General features: G+C 41.0%; 1 protein-coding gene across 1 annotated transcript; it reads right to left on the reverse strand.

Annotated features, from left to right (window-relative positions):
• Window positions 1–872: 872 nt before the first annotated feature.
• tlcd2.L (TLC domain containing 2 L homeolog) lies at window positions 873–18,131 on the reverse strand. Its single transcript, XM_018246271.2, has 4 exons — window positions 17,586–18,131; window positions 16,474–16,556; window positions 14,622–14,704; window positions 873–2,477 (listed from the first exon to the last, which is right to left on the reverse strand). The coding sequence occupies exons 1-4, from the start codon at window positions 17,753–17,755 to the stop codon at window positions 2,100–2,102; spliced, it is 714 nt and encodes a 237-aa protein (XP_018101760.1). The 5' UTR covers window positions 17,756–18,131; the 3' UTR covers window positions 873–2,099.
• Window positions 18,132–18,648: the final 517 nt, after the last annotated feature.

The following is an 18,648-nucleotide window of genomic DNA, read 5'->3' on the forward strand; positions in this document are numbered from 1 at the left end:
CCTCTCCCACTCCCTCCTCCCACCCCTGCTGTAACCTGAGCTCAGAGCTGTAAGCGAGCAGGGGGAGACTCAGGTTGGAAGTGATGTCACACCAAGCTTATATGGCAGCTTCTATCCTAAACAAACAGAGACAATGTCTAGAGATGTTTACTCAGGTATGGTAAATCATTCTGCAGAATAAATATAGTGTTCTAGCTTGCACTATTGTGGCTGATGTGTTGGCAATAAACTGTCTTGGAGCTTTCCTTCTCCTTTAAAGGAGAGCAAATGTTTAGATATGCAATTGCTTATAACAGTACATTGTACCATTTAATAAATAGGAACTTATACATTAGCTTTCTTTCAGATATATATGCAGAATAGCATATGGGCTGACCAATACAAAACTCCAACTAACTGGACTATAAACTAAACAGGCAGATACAGTACGATGGGTCATACACACGTATGTTTCTGCTGTTCCGCCTAAACAAACAGAAATGTTTCTTTAGGAGAGATAAAGCTTGGCAGAATTATCAGTCTAAACAGCCCCTCAACTGGCCATACATGCCCAGATGATCAGACCAGATCGGAATAAATGGCCAGCTTCAGGAACCCACACTGGGAGGCTCATTTATCAAAGGTCGAATTTATCTGAATTTTTTTGATTCGAATATATATATTCACAATTCGACTGGGAGGTTATTTAAGAAAAAATTAGAATGTTAAATATTCAATCAAATAATTCCAACGCGAAAATTTGAATCGTATTTGATTTATACAAATCTAATTTTTCTCCCGAAAAAAACTCAAATTTCAGAAGGCTATTAACATCTCCAAATGGCTCAATGGACCTCTGCATTGACTTGTACAACTCGGCAGGTTTTAGGTGGCGGATATTCGAATTAGGACTGTTTCCATGTCAAGGAGTGATAAATCTCAAAATTCGAATTTTTTTTAAAACTCAGAAATCTGAATTTACTAATCAACCCTTGATAAATCTGCCCCTGAGTGTAATGATGAGTGCAAGGAGTATTCTGTAAACTGTAAGAAATTCATGCACAAGCCATATCAATTAAGTTCTACCAAAGTGTGCAAGCTTGTATCACGGAACAAATAGAGTAACTGCAATTATGCCCCTGGGAAAATTAATAAAGAAATTAAAAGAAATGTAAAAAAAATGCTGCATATTTGTGTTTATAAGGAGAGAGCTACCGTATGGCAAAAGGGAAATTTAACACTAAAAGGCCAGATAGTTGATCATCTATATAATCTACCCTTCTTTTCAGGGGTATCGATTCTAACATTTTTCAGTGATACAACAGATATTTTTCCCTGTAAGATGACAGATATGGTACAATTTCACATTAACAGTACCCTTGTACTGGTTCACATAGGTACAACATACTCACTCTAATCTGTTTAGAGAATAGAGATAAGATCTAAAGATCAAGAAAAGTCAGTATAAATGCTCTAATCTCAGGTAGAGAACAAGACCTGCATTGTATCAAAGTGGCTTTAGCAGCAAATCTACTCTCACTTATTCAAGACAATGAGGTCCAGCCTCATTAAGACTTTGTAAAGAGCCAGATCCAGTCACAATGTGAGTTGCTAAATTGTTGATGTTAGACATTCTGCTAAAGTGTAAATGTGTGGGAGAACACTCATTTTGCAGCTACCTGATGTTGAATTGTCCCTTTGTTGAAAAAACAAAGTGCCGTCAACAATATGCTCACAATAGCAGAACCTACCGTAAGTGCTTTAATGCTGGGGGGAAAAAAAAAAAATCATACGTTTCTAGAGATTAAGATGTGACTCATTTGCTTTGAAGAAAAACTGGATCTCTGTCTAAATAAAAGAAAGGGGGAGAGCCACTGCCAAAGCTCAGGAATGATTTTTTGTAAGTAGCTTGTTGATTTCAAACCTTAGGAAGGTTCAGCTAGAAGGAAATGAAATGGGGTAGAAGGTCCACCAAGAAAGCTTCCAAAAGGTTACCATGTAAACTCGGCAATGGAATTTCTTTGTGATTAGGTTTTTGATGTCAATCCTGAGGAAGCCTTTGTATGAAAACCATAATTGGTTCTTGGTTAAAAACAAGCAAAGGCCTGACTTTCACGGATTCACTTTTCTTTCTCACACTGGGGATCCTGGGCAGACTTAAGAAAGTCACTGCGCAAAAGACGACAGAATAGGATGATGTTCATCACAGTCATGATGGCCATTCCCACACTGCCGATGGTGTAGATTAGAAGTGGTATATTGTCTCTATTTAGCACCAGCCACCTGGTCATCCAGGCCAAAGTGCTGATTCTGAAGATAACATAAGTGCCCAAATTCAGCAGGCTGTTTACTCTGTAGAAGGTGGTCTTCAACAAATTGGCCATGAGCAGGATTTGCCGTAGATGTAGGAAGATGGAGTTGATTTCTACCAGCAATGCAACCACTGCAAAACCAACATAGCGACGGAGGATCCCCGAGATTCCAAAGCATGTAATAACCTATAAAAAAAAAAACACAATAAAACAATTTATATGACATAATGATGGGGTACCAAATTTCATTTAACCTCCAAGTTTACTTCTGCATAAGTACCAAAGGAAGTTTTTAGTAGTGTTACAGCAGACATGAAAAGAATTTGTGAAATAACATCTCAATAAAGGAGTTATGCACCTTTACATTGACTTAAAATGTGAATCACCCCTCTAATAAAACACCATTAGAATCTACAAAGTTGTGTCAAGACAATAAATGGATGCAGAAAGGGGATAGTACAGCATAGGACAGTGCTGTCCAAGTTCTGTGGTACCGAGGGCCAGAATTTTACTGGCCTATGTGGAGGAGGGCCGATAATGGAAGTCAGTGTTGGACACTCCCCCTTTTAAACCACACCCACTGTAAACCACACCCATATTACCACAAGAACTTTTAAGATCATATCCACCTTAACAGTGGTAGCACACCAAAAAACCAAATGGCTGGTGCTCACTGCAGGCAAATACTTCATTAATCATATTTGAAGTCATGTTAAAATCATACCTTTAAATCCATACGCCTCATCCTCCCCTGTGGATAATACAACAACCCCCCCAACACATGATTAAACACCTTAGGGGCCCTCAATAACAATTTCCAAATGCTAATAACTCCAAGAACAAACCCCTAACAGGCTTACATTCCACAGGTAGCATAGGGCAATCAGAGAATGGAACGCCCAAGCAGGGCCGGGCCAGGCCAGCTGGGCGCCCCAGGCAACCCAGCTGGCCACATCGGCCCTCCGCCGCGAGCGACCACATCAGCGCGCATGTGCGCCTACATGAGATTGCACGCATACGCAAACGCACGCAGCGTCACCACCTCCCCTCACCGTGAGCGCGCGCATGCGTACTGATACATGCGTCATTCGGCATAGCATTCACTCGGCAACAGCAGCAAGCCGGATTCAGAGGCCCGGACTGGGGTAGGCAGTAGTGGAAGGTACATGCCTGGCGCCCCCCAAGCTTTGCGCCCTAGGCATGTGCCTACTCTGCCTACCCCTAGTTCCGGCCCTGCGCCCAAGCAGCACTGGGCAAGCAGAGAATGGCACACACAGGGAGGCAGGGCCAGGCCAAGGTATTTTTGCACCCTAGGCAAGGGCTTCAATCAGTGCCCCCCCACCCAGTCCTGCATTACCATTTCCCACCTTACCAATCATATAGCCCCCTGTACCTGTGCCAGCACCTATCATATTTGCCTCCATTTGTACCTATGCCAATGGCAGTCAATCCCTCAGGTTGCCCCCAGCCCCAATCTGTACCTGTGCCAGCATAAGACAAAACATCCATCATATTTTTACCCCCAATCTGTACCTATGCCAGCGGCAACCAAAAGAATCCATCATATTGCCCCAATTTGTATCTGTTACAGCAGTAGCCAAAAATCCATCATATTGCCCTCAAACATCTGTGTACCTGTGCCAGCAGCCACCATATTGCCCCATGTACCTGAGCCAGCAGCAGCCAATCCCTTATATTGCCCCCAATCTGTACCTGTGCCAGCATCAGCCAAATAATACACACTATTTACCTATGCAAGTAGCAGCCAAGATATTGCCCACAAATATGTACCTGTGCCCGCAGCTGCCAAAAGGGAGCTGGGGAGTTTATAAAGTTGAAAAACTATTAAAGGCCAAGCAATCAGGGTTTAAAAAAAGAAAGAAAGGAAGGAAATTTCCCTTAAAAGTGTGAACCCCCCCCCCCATGATTGTGCGGGCGCCTACTCTGCCTGCCTCTAGTTCTGGCCCTGCAGGGAGGGAAGGCAGAACGGAGCAGGAGACAAGGAAAGCTAGTCTAAAATGTACTACATATAGTGACACAGTGCTGGTGCCCCATTAGCATTTTCAATAAGGTGTGAACAGGTGAACAATGTGGGCAGTTTCAGTCTGGATCTCAGGAGTGAACAGTACAAGGCTTTAGGGATGAACAATAGAGGTGTCACAAGTGTGAACAATGCAGGGGGATCACAGGTGCGAACAATACAGAGTATTAGTCTGAATTTAAAGTTTAAACAATGCAGGGGCCAGTTTACCTCTGTAGTGATACCTTTTAAAGTTTACATATGGTAAGCAGACACAGCATCTGGGGGGCCACAGATGCGGGGGTGCCAGTTGGACAGCCCTGGCATAGGATATACCACATACATTGATATTCTACTGTTGGGGAAATCTAAGGACAAGTAAAGGCTTTTTCAGTAAGTGTGTGTGGGTGTGTGTGTGTGTGTGTGTGTGTAATATGTTCATACCCCAGAGAATTAAATTGCTATTTTCCCAGGTCAGTGCTCCGACACTAAATTATAATGTTACTAACTTCAAATGGCTCTTGAATTATGCAAGCAGCATTTTTTTAAACCTTTACAACATATTCCATTGTGGTTTTATCATAGTTCAGTCCAGTCTAAACATATAATCCTTTAAGTATATATATATATATATAGTGCTGCCATACTACCCTGAGCTTTACAGCAACCGTTCTCTATTCAGATTTATGCCTTAGTGCTCCTTACAATCAGATGGAGCGATGTACTTAAATGTCTAAAGTTTGACTGCATCTAGTCACCCATAGGAACCAATGACAAAAATGTAAAAAAAAAAAAAAATGATCATCAAATGCTACCCGATGGTTGGTTGCAGTGGGTTACTAGACAAGTTGTAAACTTTAGACAGTTTATTACATTAGAGCCCTATCACATTCATACAGCACACTTGCACTATGGGTAGTTTCATCAGGAGCCAATTTACATGCCCGTAGACTTGAAACCATCCCTCATGAATACCAAAGATGGTATGTAGACTGATATAAGGCAACAAAAAGTCTGCTTGGTCATAGGCACCCCTTACAGTCCCTGCCCAGGAACATATGCCTTCAAGTGTCTGATGATGTTGCCAAGTAGGACAGAATGATGGTTCTGAATGAGTGGAGATTTCAAAGTGTGCATAATGAAGCCATGTGCCACTGAGCAGGCCTTGCCAAGACAGTATCACGTGGTGGCTATCCACATCAGCTGCCTTTTGACAAGTTCTACCCTGCCAATTAATGGCTGGTCTTGTGCCAGTGTCAAAGTAACCTTTTCAGAACACAGGAGGCAGGATCTGTTCAGAGCTTTTCCTGATAAAACTGGTAAGGTTTTGTTTTTTAAATAAAAGCTGGTAAAACTCTTGGGGGTAAATTCACTAAAAAGGCACATTTTAGCCTGTGAAGTCATCATCACACTTTGCCAGGCAGAAATTCCCTACCACTACAGAAATTCACTAAAATGCAAAGTTGTCTCTCGGCAGCCGAACACTGGCGTAGTTTTGCTTGCATTCATTTATCAGTGCATTTCATAGCAAACTTTCCCGAACGTTTATTTCTGCATAGCGAAACTTCACGAATACACTTAGGCTTACAACTTACATAAATTAGAATTGGGTGGGTACGTATAGGTCGTATATATGTCTTTATTAATGCTGTTGGGGAAATTGCTGGAAGTGGCCACTTATTATTAAAAATGTCCAAGGAATCAAAATAAACACAAAAGAGATCCTCTAAAGTCTTAGACATGAGCCCAATCTGAAAAAAAAAAAAAACGTGGCATGCCCCTCAAATGGTTAAAAAAAAAAAATGTAAACATTTTTTTTTTAAAGTCACAACTTTTAAATACAATCCCAGCCCAGCTTTTTTTAATCATTTTTCTAACACTTCGGCATACAGGATATGATGTCACTGACATAAGATTGAGGAGCATGTAGCTTGTGTTATCAGTTCACCAGTTTAAGTTTGTGAAGAAAAATCTGGTGAAAGGGGTAGCAAATTTGCGGATTAACGATTGTTCGCCTGAGGGAAAATGCACCTGGCAAAAGGGTGCAAAACCTTGGTCTCTTTCGTTAACAAATTGCCCTTTACATCTGTTAGTAAATTGGTGATGTCCCTGCGGATTGGATTCCTGACCAATTTTTGCTAGCGACGGCCACTTTAGTGAATGTACATTCAAAATGAAAAGATATTACAAGAATACTATACTGACCAATTAGTATTAAACAACTGCTTCTCCTGCTGAGAAAATGCATGGCCTTAGGAAAGACTTATTTAATCAATTAAAATGAAGACACACCCTTCCTTAAAAGCATAAGATGGTGAAATTTAAGGGAAAAGAAAGGTCACACAAATAATTTCTCAAAACATCCCTTTCTTGGAAAGATTAAGGGAGTGGCGATCAGGAGAATTTAGAACAAGATAAAACCATAAACTGTCTAATGAAGGGCTTTTGGAGATAGACAGACACACACACACAATCTAATAATAAAGGTACACACAGACACACACATACCCCCCCCCCATTCAAGTCAATGTGGAAAGTTAAAGCAGCAGGTAAGTTCTGCCATAAGTCGTTCTAGGAAAAGTAGTTTAAAAAGCCACGATGGATGAACATCATATTTTCCCATGGCTGCTTATAATAATACTGGATTTGTATGCGATCACTGGAAATCGGTACAAAGCTTGATAAGTATACCTATTTTGTAGCTGTCATTAGCAGGGGAATTTGAATGCGGTTTTTGTTTTTTTTAACCACACAATAAATAAACAGGCCCCATATTGTTTTAACTGCTGTGGGGCAAATTCACTAACCTCCGAAAATTCGCCAGTGACGGCTTCGCTCACAGCGCAACACATTGCCAGGTGTAGATTCACCAGGACAACGCAAATTCACTAAAATCTGAAGTTACGTCCAGGGCGCCAAACGCTGGTGAAGTTGCGCTAGCGTTGCCAAATTTGCATATGGCGGGAAGTTAAAGTTCAATGGACGTATATGTTGCAGCAAATACATTACACAAGCCCGGGAAACCTTCATAAAATAAAATAGAGTTGTTATATTGCCCTACACATGAGCCCAGTGTATACATGTTGCTCACGAGCTACTGGTTGGGGATCACTGATGTAGAGAGTGATATTCTGAGACAATTTGTAATTGCGTTTCATTTTTATTATTTAAGGTTTTTGAGTTATTTAGCTTTTATTCAGCAGCTCTTAAAGGAAAACTATACCCCCAAAATGAATACTTAAGCAACAGATAGTTTATATCAAATTGAATGACATATTAAAGAATCTTACCAAACTGGAATATATATTTACATAAATATTGCCCTTTTACATCTCTTGCCTTGAACCACCATTTCGTGACTCTATCTGTGCTGCCTCAGAGATCACCTGACCAGAAATACTACAACACTAACTGTAACAGGAAGAAGTGAGGAAGCAAAAGGCAGAACTCTGTCTGTTAATTGGCTCATGTGACCTAACATGTGGTTTGTATGTGTGCACAGTGAATCGTACGATCTCAGGGGGCGGCCCTTATTTTTTAAAATGGCAATTTTCTATTTATGATTACCCAATGGCACATACTACTAAAAAAGTATATTATTATGATAATGGTTCATTTACATGAAGCAGGGTTTTACACATGAGCTGTTTTACTCAGTATCTTTTAATAGAGACCTACATTGTTTGAGGGGTATAGTTTTCCTGTAAATTTGCATTTTAAGCAATCTGGTAGATAGGGTCCAAATTACCCTAGCAACCATGCACTGATTTGAATAAGAGACTGGAATATGAATAGGAGAGGGTCTGAACATACCTCCCAACATTTTGGAAGTAAAAAGGAGGGGCAATTTTTTTTTTTTCGCATGTAGTGCAGCAAATTTTTTGACCACATCCTTTATGTAGCCACACCTCCCTAATTACCATGTTCATTTTACAAAATTTGGCAGGTTATGAAAGTTTGAAAATATTTCTCCAAACTGGTTTTTGTGTCTCAAAATTGTTACAAAGTATCTTATTTGCACCTGTTAGTTGTTCTGTGCTCTCTGCTAAAAGCCAATTAAGTGAGAAACTGTTTCTTTTTCTGGCTGTTCAGTGCAGAGAAAAATCATGTCCATGTCCTGCACCACTGCACAAAGTTCTTCCTACCATCCCAAAATGTAAAGGCAGATGAGTTGGCCTCTGATAAAACTAACCCAGTGTGTATGTGTGTGAATGTGACGGGGAACTGTAAGCTCCACTGGTGCAGGGACTGATGTATGATCTCTGAAGAGTGTTAATAGTGGAAAATGTTGGCACTATATAAAAGATAATGATAATCACAGTGTGGGCAGCAGATTATAGGCCAAATTAGCAGACAGGGGCTAATTAGAAGGATTCACACCCACCATTTGAACTTGTCACACTGCAGATTTAATTCCCAGCCATCTGTCAGGCAGCTGAGTGCTGCAGCCACAGTGAGAAAGCACTGAGATTCCTCCAGCCTTGTGCTGCTTAGAAATCAAAAGCAACAACAAACTCTTTAAAGGAACAGTTCAGTGTAAAAATAAAAACTGGGTAAATAGATAGGCTGTGCAAAATTCTAATATAGTTAGCCAAAAATGTAATTTATAAAGGCTGGAGTGACTGGATGTAACATAATAGCCAGAACACTACTTCCTGATTTTCAGCTCTCTCTTGATTTCCACTGATTGGTTACCAGGCAGTAACCAGTCAGTGACTTGGGGGGGGCACATGGGTCAGAACAGTTTGAGCTTCTGAGCTGAATGCAAGGATCAATTGTAAACTCAATAAACATTTATGTCCCATGTGACCCCCCTTCAAGTCGCTGACTAACAGAGTTAGAGAGCTGAAAAGCAGAAAGTTGTGTTCTGTTATGTTAGACATCCAGTCACTCCAGCCTTTATACATTACATTTTTGGCTAACTAACTATATTGCTTGTAGCAATGCAAGAAACTGGCCTTTAGCAGTCGCCAACCTGCATCTTAAAGGATCTAAATCTGCCTGGCTATGCCTGCTCCACCCCCAACTCAACCCCAAACCGCCCAGATAACACAAACAGATCGTGGTTCTGAGAGTTCTGGGTGCAACTTCTATGCTTTACAACAGGGGGTGACTTAGCTGTCACTGTCAGTAACTGGGTGAGCAAGGGGTTAAGACCCCCCCCCCAAATTAGAGGTGACTTAATATATCTGTTTGGGAATTAGAAAATGAAGGCCAATAATACACAGTCACCAAAATCTGACAATGGTCCCATAGAAACATTTTATTCTTTTATGTCCCCTTAAAGGAAAACTATACCTCCAAAATGAATACTTAAGTAACAGTTTATATCCTATTAAGTGGCATATTTAATAATCTTACCAAAATGGAATATATATTTAAGTAAAACTTGCCCTTTTACATCTCTAGCCTTGAACAATCATTTCGTGATGGTCTGTGTGTTGCCTCAGAGATCACCTGACCAGAAATACTACAACGCTGACTGTAACAGGAAGAAGTGTTGAAGCAAAAGACAGAACTCTGCCTGTGAATTGGCTCATGTGATCTAACATGTATGGTTTGTTTATGTGCACCGTGAATCGTAGGATCCCAGGGGACGGACCTTATTTTTTTTTTAAAATGGCAATTTTCTAATTAGGATTAGCCAATGGCACATACTACTAAAAAAGTATATTATTATGAAAATGATATACATGAAGTAGGGTTTTAAATATGAGTTGTCTTATGCCATATATTTTTTATAGAGACCTACATTGTTGGGGGTATAGTTTTCCTTTAATAATGACAATACATTTTAGAACAACATCTCATGTGGCTTTCTTGCTGGCTATACCAGGGTACTCCCATGTCTGACAGACAGAGCAATAAGCAGCTAAAGAACAAACCCATAATTCAATACAATTGAGTAAGCGGTGGCTGCTGTTTCAACTGAGACAATGTAACTGATGGCATGGTATCCCCTGTTGATAGAACAAAAAAAATAAGAGAGCAAAACAGGCCCAGCTAGCAAAAATAGGCTATGTTTGAAGGACAGTTCTTAAAAAAATAAATATATATCTAAATATGGCATTTTCCACATACACCGGTAAAAAGCAGATGCCACAAGTATTTTTTGCTTCCGCTGGGTCATTCCAGCGCTATTATGCCATTGAATGGAAAGCACGTTCTTGCTGGTACAGCACACTGCGGAAACTATTTCTCTAGCACTACTTGCTGACAGTAGGTCAGAGAGTAAAGTAAGCATGTTAAAGGGGAAGTTCACCTAAAATTTTAGTATGAATTCTTCCTATTGTGCAACTTAAAAATGCTTTCTAGTTGTTGGGGTCAGAAACCAAAAACAGATTGACTGTGCAGTTTCCTTTAATTGTATTGCTTATATTTCTGTTTAAGCCCCTATTATTCATCTTGCTTTCTGACTTACATGCTGCCTGTTGGCTAGTGTAATGAAGTCCCAGCAACCAGACGGTTGTTAGAATTCCAAGCATGAGAACTATACAACTGAATTGTAAATAAATTTTAAAAAAATGAAGACCAACTGTAAATAGTCTTATAGTATTAAGGTCTAAATCATAATAAATGACCCCCTTTAACAGCAGTGGTTCCCTTTTTTGGAGGGATCCGATCAAAAACTCAAATAATTTGAGCGATTCAGGTTTTTTCCCCAGCGGAAAACTCGATTGTTAACCCCGAATTTACTGATTCAGGTTTGTTCCGTTTGAGTTTTTTCTTAAATCAGAAACCTTTCAAGTTGTGAGTTCATTTGAGTTTTTAAAAAGCTCATGTAACTCTAAAACTCGACTTTTGATAAATAGCCCCCTAAGTATGTTATACATTGGCCAATTCTAAGCAACTTTTCAATAGCTATTCATTATTTATAGGTTTTTAATTACATGGTTGCTAGGGTATTTCTGACCCCAGCAACCAGATTGCTGAAATGGCAAACTGGAGAGCTGCTGAATTAAAAGCTAAATAGCTCAAAAACTACAAATAATAAAAGATTAAAACCAATTGCATCATACTAAAAGTTAACTCAAAGGTGAACCCTTAAACTACCTCTTTAAATCTCACACTCAGAACCAGGGTTGGACTGGACTGGCGGGACACTGGAAAAACCCGGGTGGTCCCAGACCTGCTCCCAGCAATGGCGCTTACCTCCCTCTCTGATCCCAGTTTTCTTCTGACCCGCAGGAAACTGCGCGTGGACACGGTGGGGGGAACATTGGTCTGAAGGGGGTTGGGGCTGGGGGATGGTTTGGGGGCCCCTGAGGCTTCAGGTCCGGTGGGCCTGGGCCCCCCAGTCACACACTGCTCAGAACCAAGTAAAAATTAACTTTGATAACAGAGAACCTATTAAACTGTGTGATTTATTGGGAAGAGCATACAAAATAACATTTATGCTCTGCTTCCTGTCAGGCACAGATCCTGCCACAGAGAGTAGAGCAGGAAATTATCTTCAAAGGCCTGAAAAAATGTGGAATATTTTGCCAATGCAGGTCAGCCATTTAGCAGAAATATAGCGACTATATGAGATGTAGCAGCTCCACAGTGACCAGCCTCCCATCCACCCCCAACCCCTCACCCTAAAGCATAAAGTGACTTGCAATGGACTTGCTATTGCACAGTTATCCTGGGGTATGGGCCCGGAATGTTCTCCCTACACTTTTGAGCTTATGTGTACTATTACCATTTACTGGTGCAAACTGTGCATTTGCTTCAGAAACTCAAATATAGTTTATACAAGTAAGCTGCTGTGTAGTCATGAGGCATATATTCAAAACGAATAGGACAAAAAAAAGAGTTTACACAGAAGATAAACAGTGTGTATAAAATATAGTCAGTATAGTACCTAACTACATGTACATGTGCCAGTACAATACTACTAGGGCAGTACTGTCCAACTGTCAGCCTGCAACCCCCCTTGTGTGGCCCCCCACATGAAAGTCTGCCTACTGTGCCTGCTTACCATGTGTAAACTTTAAAAGGTATCACAACAGAGATTAACTGCCCTGCATTGTTTACACCTTTAATCCCCCTGCATTGTTCAAACCTGTAAATCCCTGTACTGATTGAAAGTGCCCACATTGTTCACAGTTTAGACAAACTGCTGGAGGGACACCAGCATTGTGTCACTGTAGAGGTCCTGATAGGCTTCCCTGTCTCCTGCTGTATTTTGCCTGCCCTATGCTCCTTGTGTGTGTCATACTGTGCCTTCCCTATGCTGTGTGTGCCATATTGTGCCTGTCCTATGCTCCCAGTGTGCGCCATACTCTGCCTGCCCTTTGCTCCCTGTGTGTGCCATACTCTGCCAGTCCCAGGCTTCTTGTGTGCCATACTCTGCTTGCCCTATGCTCCCTGTCTGTGCCATACTCTGCCTGCCCTATTCTACCTGTGGGACTTGAGCCTGGTTGGGTTTGTTCTAGCATTTGGAAATGTTTGTTAGGGGTCCCTAAGGTATTTAATCATGTGCTGGGGGGGGGTGCTGTTATCCACAGGGGAGGAGGCATTTGGATTTAAAGGGGTGGTTCACCTTAACTTTTGGTTATAGAATGGCCAATTCTAAGTTAATTTTCAATTGGTCATTATTTATTTTATAGTTTATTAAATTGTCTTCTTTTAAAACTTTCCAGCTTTTCAATGGGGGGTCACTGACCCCTTCTTTTTAGACCCTCACCTATTCATATTACACAGTCTCTTGTTTATATTAATGCATGGTTGCTAGGGTAATAAGCATCCTAGCAACCAGATTGCTGAAATGGCAAAGTTGAGAGCTGCTGAATAAAAAGCTAAATAACTCAAAAACTACAAATAATAAAAAATGAAAACCATTTGCAAATTGTCTCCGAATATCACTCTCTACATTATACTAAAAGTTAACTCAAAGGTGAACCTTTTAAGGGTATGTTTTAATATGACTTTGATTTTTCGAATGAGTGATACCCCTGCAGTGAGCACAAACCATTTGTTTTTTTGGCGTGTTAGCACCATTATTGTGGATACTATCTTAAAAGTTTTTGTGGTAACATGGGATCGGTTTAAAGTGGATGTGGTTTAAAAACAGGGAGTTGTCAACAACGGCTTACATTATAGGCCCTCCATAGCACTGTACTAGAGCAATGGTACATGATTAAATTTAGAGGATTTTGTCAACCATGCAATTTACAGCTTGGCAGGTTTGTGGACAACCCTTTTAAAATGCCTTTACAGATAACTAGACCCTGCCAGTGTACTCTGCAAATCAGGCAATTTTGTACTGTACCCACAAATGAACTTGTTGGTCCAGGAAATTATGGTTTAAGTTCATGAAGGGGCAGTTGTGATTGTTTTGCTGTCTGTTTGCAGGGCAAGAAATTGCATGTGCAAGCACAATTGTTATCTCCTGCCATTAGAAAAAGTAGTCACTGGCAACAATATACATACACAATCTGTAAATCTGTGCTACACACTAGCATGTCAAAGCTTAGTGCCATAACAAATCACTTAAATCAACAATAAAAACACTCATGACTTGTTATGTATTTCTCCCTTCCATATGTTTGTACAATGAAATAAATAAGATAGGACAATTTTGCATTAGGTGATTAAGTAAAGCTAAGTGTTTTTGGTGACTTGTCACCCGTGAGGGAACGAGATTCATAGTCGACCACAAAACACCCTGTGTACCATTGTATTCACCAGTAGCCTACATGTATAACTTTATGATCTGGCGTCTATATTCACATGCCTATGATATTTACTGCCAGATACAGTCTGGTTTAAACTGTACTGAATGCTTCTTCTCTGACCAATTTCAAATGTTATTAGAAGGATGTTAGTTGAAACAGAACAGTGGCCCTGCTCATTAACACTAACTTAATATGCTATTTACCACTACAGAAGTCATTCCAAAAATTATAGTTCAGTTTATCTCTGCTCGACACACACACTTCTATATGTGCATCTTGGCAATCTTTTGTGAAATCCCAAGTACACAGAACTGTATACTTTGGACAGTAAATAGCAACATCATTTATACTGGTGAATGTCTGCCTCACAGTCATCTGGTGCTTATGCATGGGTACCAGGTAGTGATGTGCGGGTGTGCCGATCGACACCCGACCCTAACCTGTCCTACAGTTCTATTTATAGGCATGTGCCTGACCCGCATCTGTGATGTAACCCAAGGGGCGGAGCTGGCAGGCACACATCTATAAATAGACAAAGCCAGAACAGGAAGTCGGCACAGGAAGGCTGTGGGCAGGGAGAGAGGAAGGAAGAGCTCAACCCGAACCAGGCTGGCCTGCACATCACTAGTGCCAGGGTAGATTTCTTACCACAATGTGATGAAAAAGCAGCTCCCAGGATTTATGTAGCTTCTGATTCTGCAGCATGTCCAAAAAGTCATGAATAAAATAACCTGGAAGAGAAAAATCACTTGGTAGATTTTAGAAATTCATGGATGATTTTAGAAGCACATGGACAACTCACCAAAATTTCAGCAAAATACCAAACCTAAAGGGTATCAAATAGAGAGATTCTTTCCATAACAGTTTATCATACACACACATCTGGACAATCATTTGAAATTCCATGTACACAGAATTATTTACATACAGTTTCTGTGGGGCAGACACCCACCAATAGAAATGATTCTGCTCTTTAATGTGCAAAGTAAACAATTCTGTGTACATGGGATATTGCAAAAGTGTATATATGATAAACTGTAATGGAAAGAATCTCTCTCTGTTCTTAGGACGCACAGACTATCATTGCTATAGCACAAATTATCTCTATACTGGGACTTTATGAGGTTATATTTAATACCTATACAGAAACAGAGTACAATACACAGCAGTAGATCCCCACAAAATATGGTTTGCTTCATCCACATAGGTGATTATAGCTTCACCGTAACCATGGAAAAACGAGAAACACTTGTTACAGTAATTGCCAGTTGCCACAAATGTTGCTTGTTGCCTGGTCACAAATAAAGGGGTAGTTCGCCTTTAAAGGGGAACCTGTCACCCTAAGAAATAATTCCAAACCCTTTTCTATCATGTTAGTTGAGCAAAATACATTTTATTAGAATATGTATATATATATATATATATATATATATATATATATATATATATATATATATATATATATATATATATATATATATATATATAGTTTAAAATGTGTTTAGTTCAGTCTTGGTATTACACAATCACAGGAAGAAAGGTGAACTAACCCTTTACATGTGTATTTGTTAGGAGTTTTGAGAAGTACTGACATACAGTAGTATGTGAACTGTTTTATATAATTTGCCTTTGTCCAGTCTTTGTATGTAATATAGAGTATGACAATGAACAACAGTACGGTTTTATCAAATAGAGGGCAGATGGGCTGTGAAAACAGAAGTTTTATGATACAGCGTGGAACTTCTGGAAATGCAGTAGGGAGATGTCACGGGGCAGATAACAGGCAGAGTATTGTGGTATTAAAGAAAGATCAGGAAAGAGTAGAAAAATGCTTTAAACACTAGGGTACTGTGTACAAAGTATCAGTATGATTTGCCATGTGTTTTACCCCAAAATGCTTCATTCTTACACTGAATTCCAAAGTAATTTTGCTATCTGCAAAATGTGTGTTTTCACTACTGATTTGTTAATAGACACATCAATTGTTTTGTTTAATTGCCTCAGTTGCGACGATTAGCTTGGCGCATCAATAACAACTGCAAACAAGTCAATTGGCCAAGTAAGTATGTTTATAACATTGTCTGAAACAGTGTTTTGTTTAAATGGGTAGTTCGCCTTTACTATGGTTTATGTTTAGAGTTGTATCAGCTAACTGGTTGCTATCATCCACTTTACCCTGAAATGAAAGATAAGTAATAAAAATAACAGCAATAAAATTGTAACCTTACAGCAATTTTTTTTTTTTTGCTGTCGGGGTCAGTGACCTTTTCCTGGAAGCTGGAAAAAAGTAGTAGCGCAAATAGTCCAAAAACTGTAAAACATAAAAAATGAAGACCAACCTAAAAGGTCCTAAAAGGTCCTAAGAAAATCACATTCTATAGCATACAAAAAGCAAAAAGCTAAGGGCGAACTAATCCTTTAAATGAAAATCCGCATTAGGGAGTTTTTAAAGGCACAACTGTGAAATAAAGAAGAAAAGAACATTTTGCTAATGACTCACCTATAGACACAGCAACCAGGCTGCGTGAGAGCAGGGAGTGTGTGGAGATGAGATCCTCAGCCATCTCAGGGTGCAGGTAAAACCTGAAACCAAGTGAAGAAGAAACACAGGTATTTTATATACAATAAATTCCACAGCACAGAAGAATGCCACGAGGAGCAGGGTGAGGCCTACCATACAGGATTAAGACATGCACTAGCCCAGCGTGCAGCTGTCTACCACATCTCCCGGTCCTTTCTATCAAGATATTGAAAACATAGGCACATTGGTGCTCAAGTTTGTAGAAAGGCAAGTCATCACAATCTATGTAAATCGCCGGCGGGATGACAATCGGCGCACTTCCTTTTCCGAAGTCGACCGAAGTTGCCTCACAAGGAAGCTTTGGGTGACTTTGTAAAATGAAGCGCTCCGAGTGCCATCCCGCCAGCAATTTACATTCTAGCCGGCGGGAGGCAGTTTCGGGGAGATTAGTCGCCCCGAAGAAGAGGCGATTTATAGCTGGGCAACTAAATCGCCCTAAATATGAGCTTGTGGCTCTGCTCTAAAGGAAAAAAAAAAAACAGGAAATGCTCTGTATAGTAAAAGACCCTTAACTGCTACTCCCTTCATTGTTTCTGAGTCAAGGGGAAGCAGAGAATTAACTGCAGAAGGTCACAGTGTTTTACAAAGGCAGACAGTCAGCAACAACCCTACATACATCAGGGAATCCCTTCCGGTAAATGTGTATAATCAAAGTGAGCGTTTCTGAGAGGCAATTTGGGGTGTTTCTGCCATGACTGTTACTTGAGAACTAAGGTGTACCCCTCTCCTACCTCTGTCCCACCATGGGGGGGGGGGGGTTATCTCCCCAAAACAACCAGATGTTGATGTAGAACTACCCTTCCCATATGCAGCAGTCATATATCGCCCTGAAGTTGCCCATGTGGTACATCATGTGTGACATACAGCCAGCTGACAGACAGACAGACATCTCAGCAGCTTGATGGATGCCATACTAACCTGAATCCATTTGAACCCACTATCCACATCGGATCCCCATAACAGAGAACTGAGCCCAAACTAGAGCCATGAAGCCTGCCCCTGCCCCGGCTCCTACTGTACCACTGACTCACCCCAGTAGCGCCCAGCTGCCAGTAATCAGGCTGTGCACAAAGGACGTCCAAATGTTCCTCCATTTCCAGGGATTGCGAAGCGCGGAGCTTGGAGGGGGCACCAGCCTGTGGAGTTCCCAATTCAATAGCCGAAAGCAGGCGAAAGAAGCGCCGACAGTTAGCAGCTCCATGGACACGAACAAGGCAAGGATACGCCCAAGCCCCCCTGTTTGACAGGCTACTCCCGGGGTGCTTTTAAAGAAATCCTAGCGCGGGACCGGGTAGGAAGCAACGAAGAGGTCACAGCTTACCGCCACCTCTCCCACTCCCCACCTTGTGTAACTTTCCCGAATGAACCACCAACAAACAACCCGGTCTTCGCTCTCTCATTGGACAGCCGCTGCTCCCCCTCACACGTGCCCCGCCTAAGCCCGTTCCCTTGGAAACCACCCCAGCGCCCGTGAGGAAGTGTCTCTGTAATGTTGAAGTTTGTTATCAGTTCCTTCCATTTAAGACCCCCATGATCCCCTTCCGCCAGTCAACCATGGGGGGGGGGGGCAAAATAATCGCACTGCCCTCTTGTCACGCATTTTGTATTGTGCGGTCTTCGTTATACAATTGGGTCACGTGCTCAGAATGCGCCAATTGGGTGTTGCCGTTGTTACATAAGGCTGATTGCGAGTAAATGGGAAGGGGCCGCGGGTAAATTTATCAAAGAATGATTGCCACAGTCCACTCTTCATTTATTTCTGTGGGATTTTGAAAGCTGTATTTATTGAAGGATGAACTTTCACCCATTGATAAATACTCTTAAAAATCCCATAGAAATGAATGAAGAGTGGTGGAATTTCACTGTAGAGGACTCTGGGCTGTGGCAACCTCTAACTTCACCCTCTGATAAATATACGCCCGCGTATTCTGGCACTCAATGAAGGAACAGTATAACGTACCTTCTTGGAAAATGGTGAAATTTAAGAGGCAGTTCTGGAATATGCCCAGAGCATTGTTTCTTGACTTCCCCATTCTGACAGGTAGAAATTCACACAACAAATACAACAGGCAACAGAAAAATCCCAAATTGTTG

This window comes from Xenopus laevis, chromosome 2L (assembly GCF_017654675.1).
Source record: "Xenopus laevis strain J_2021 chromosome 2L, Xenopus_laevis_v10.1, whole genome shotgun sequence".
Lineage (NCBI taxonomy): Eukaryota > Metazoa > Chordata > Amphibia > Anura > Pipidae > Xenopus > Xenopus laevis.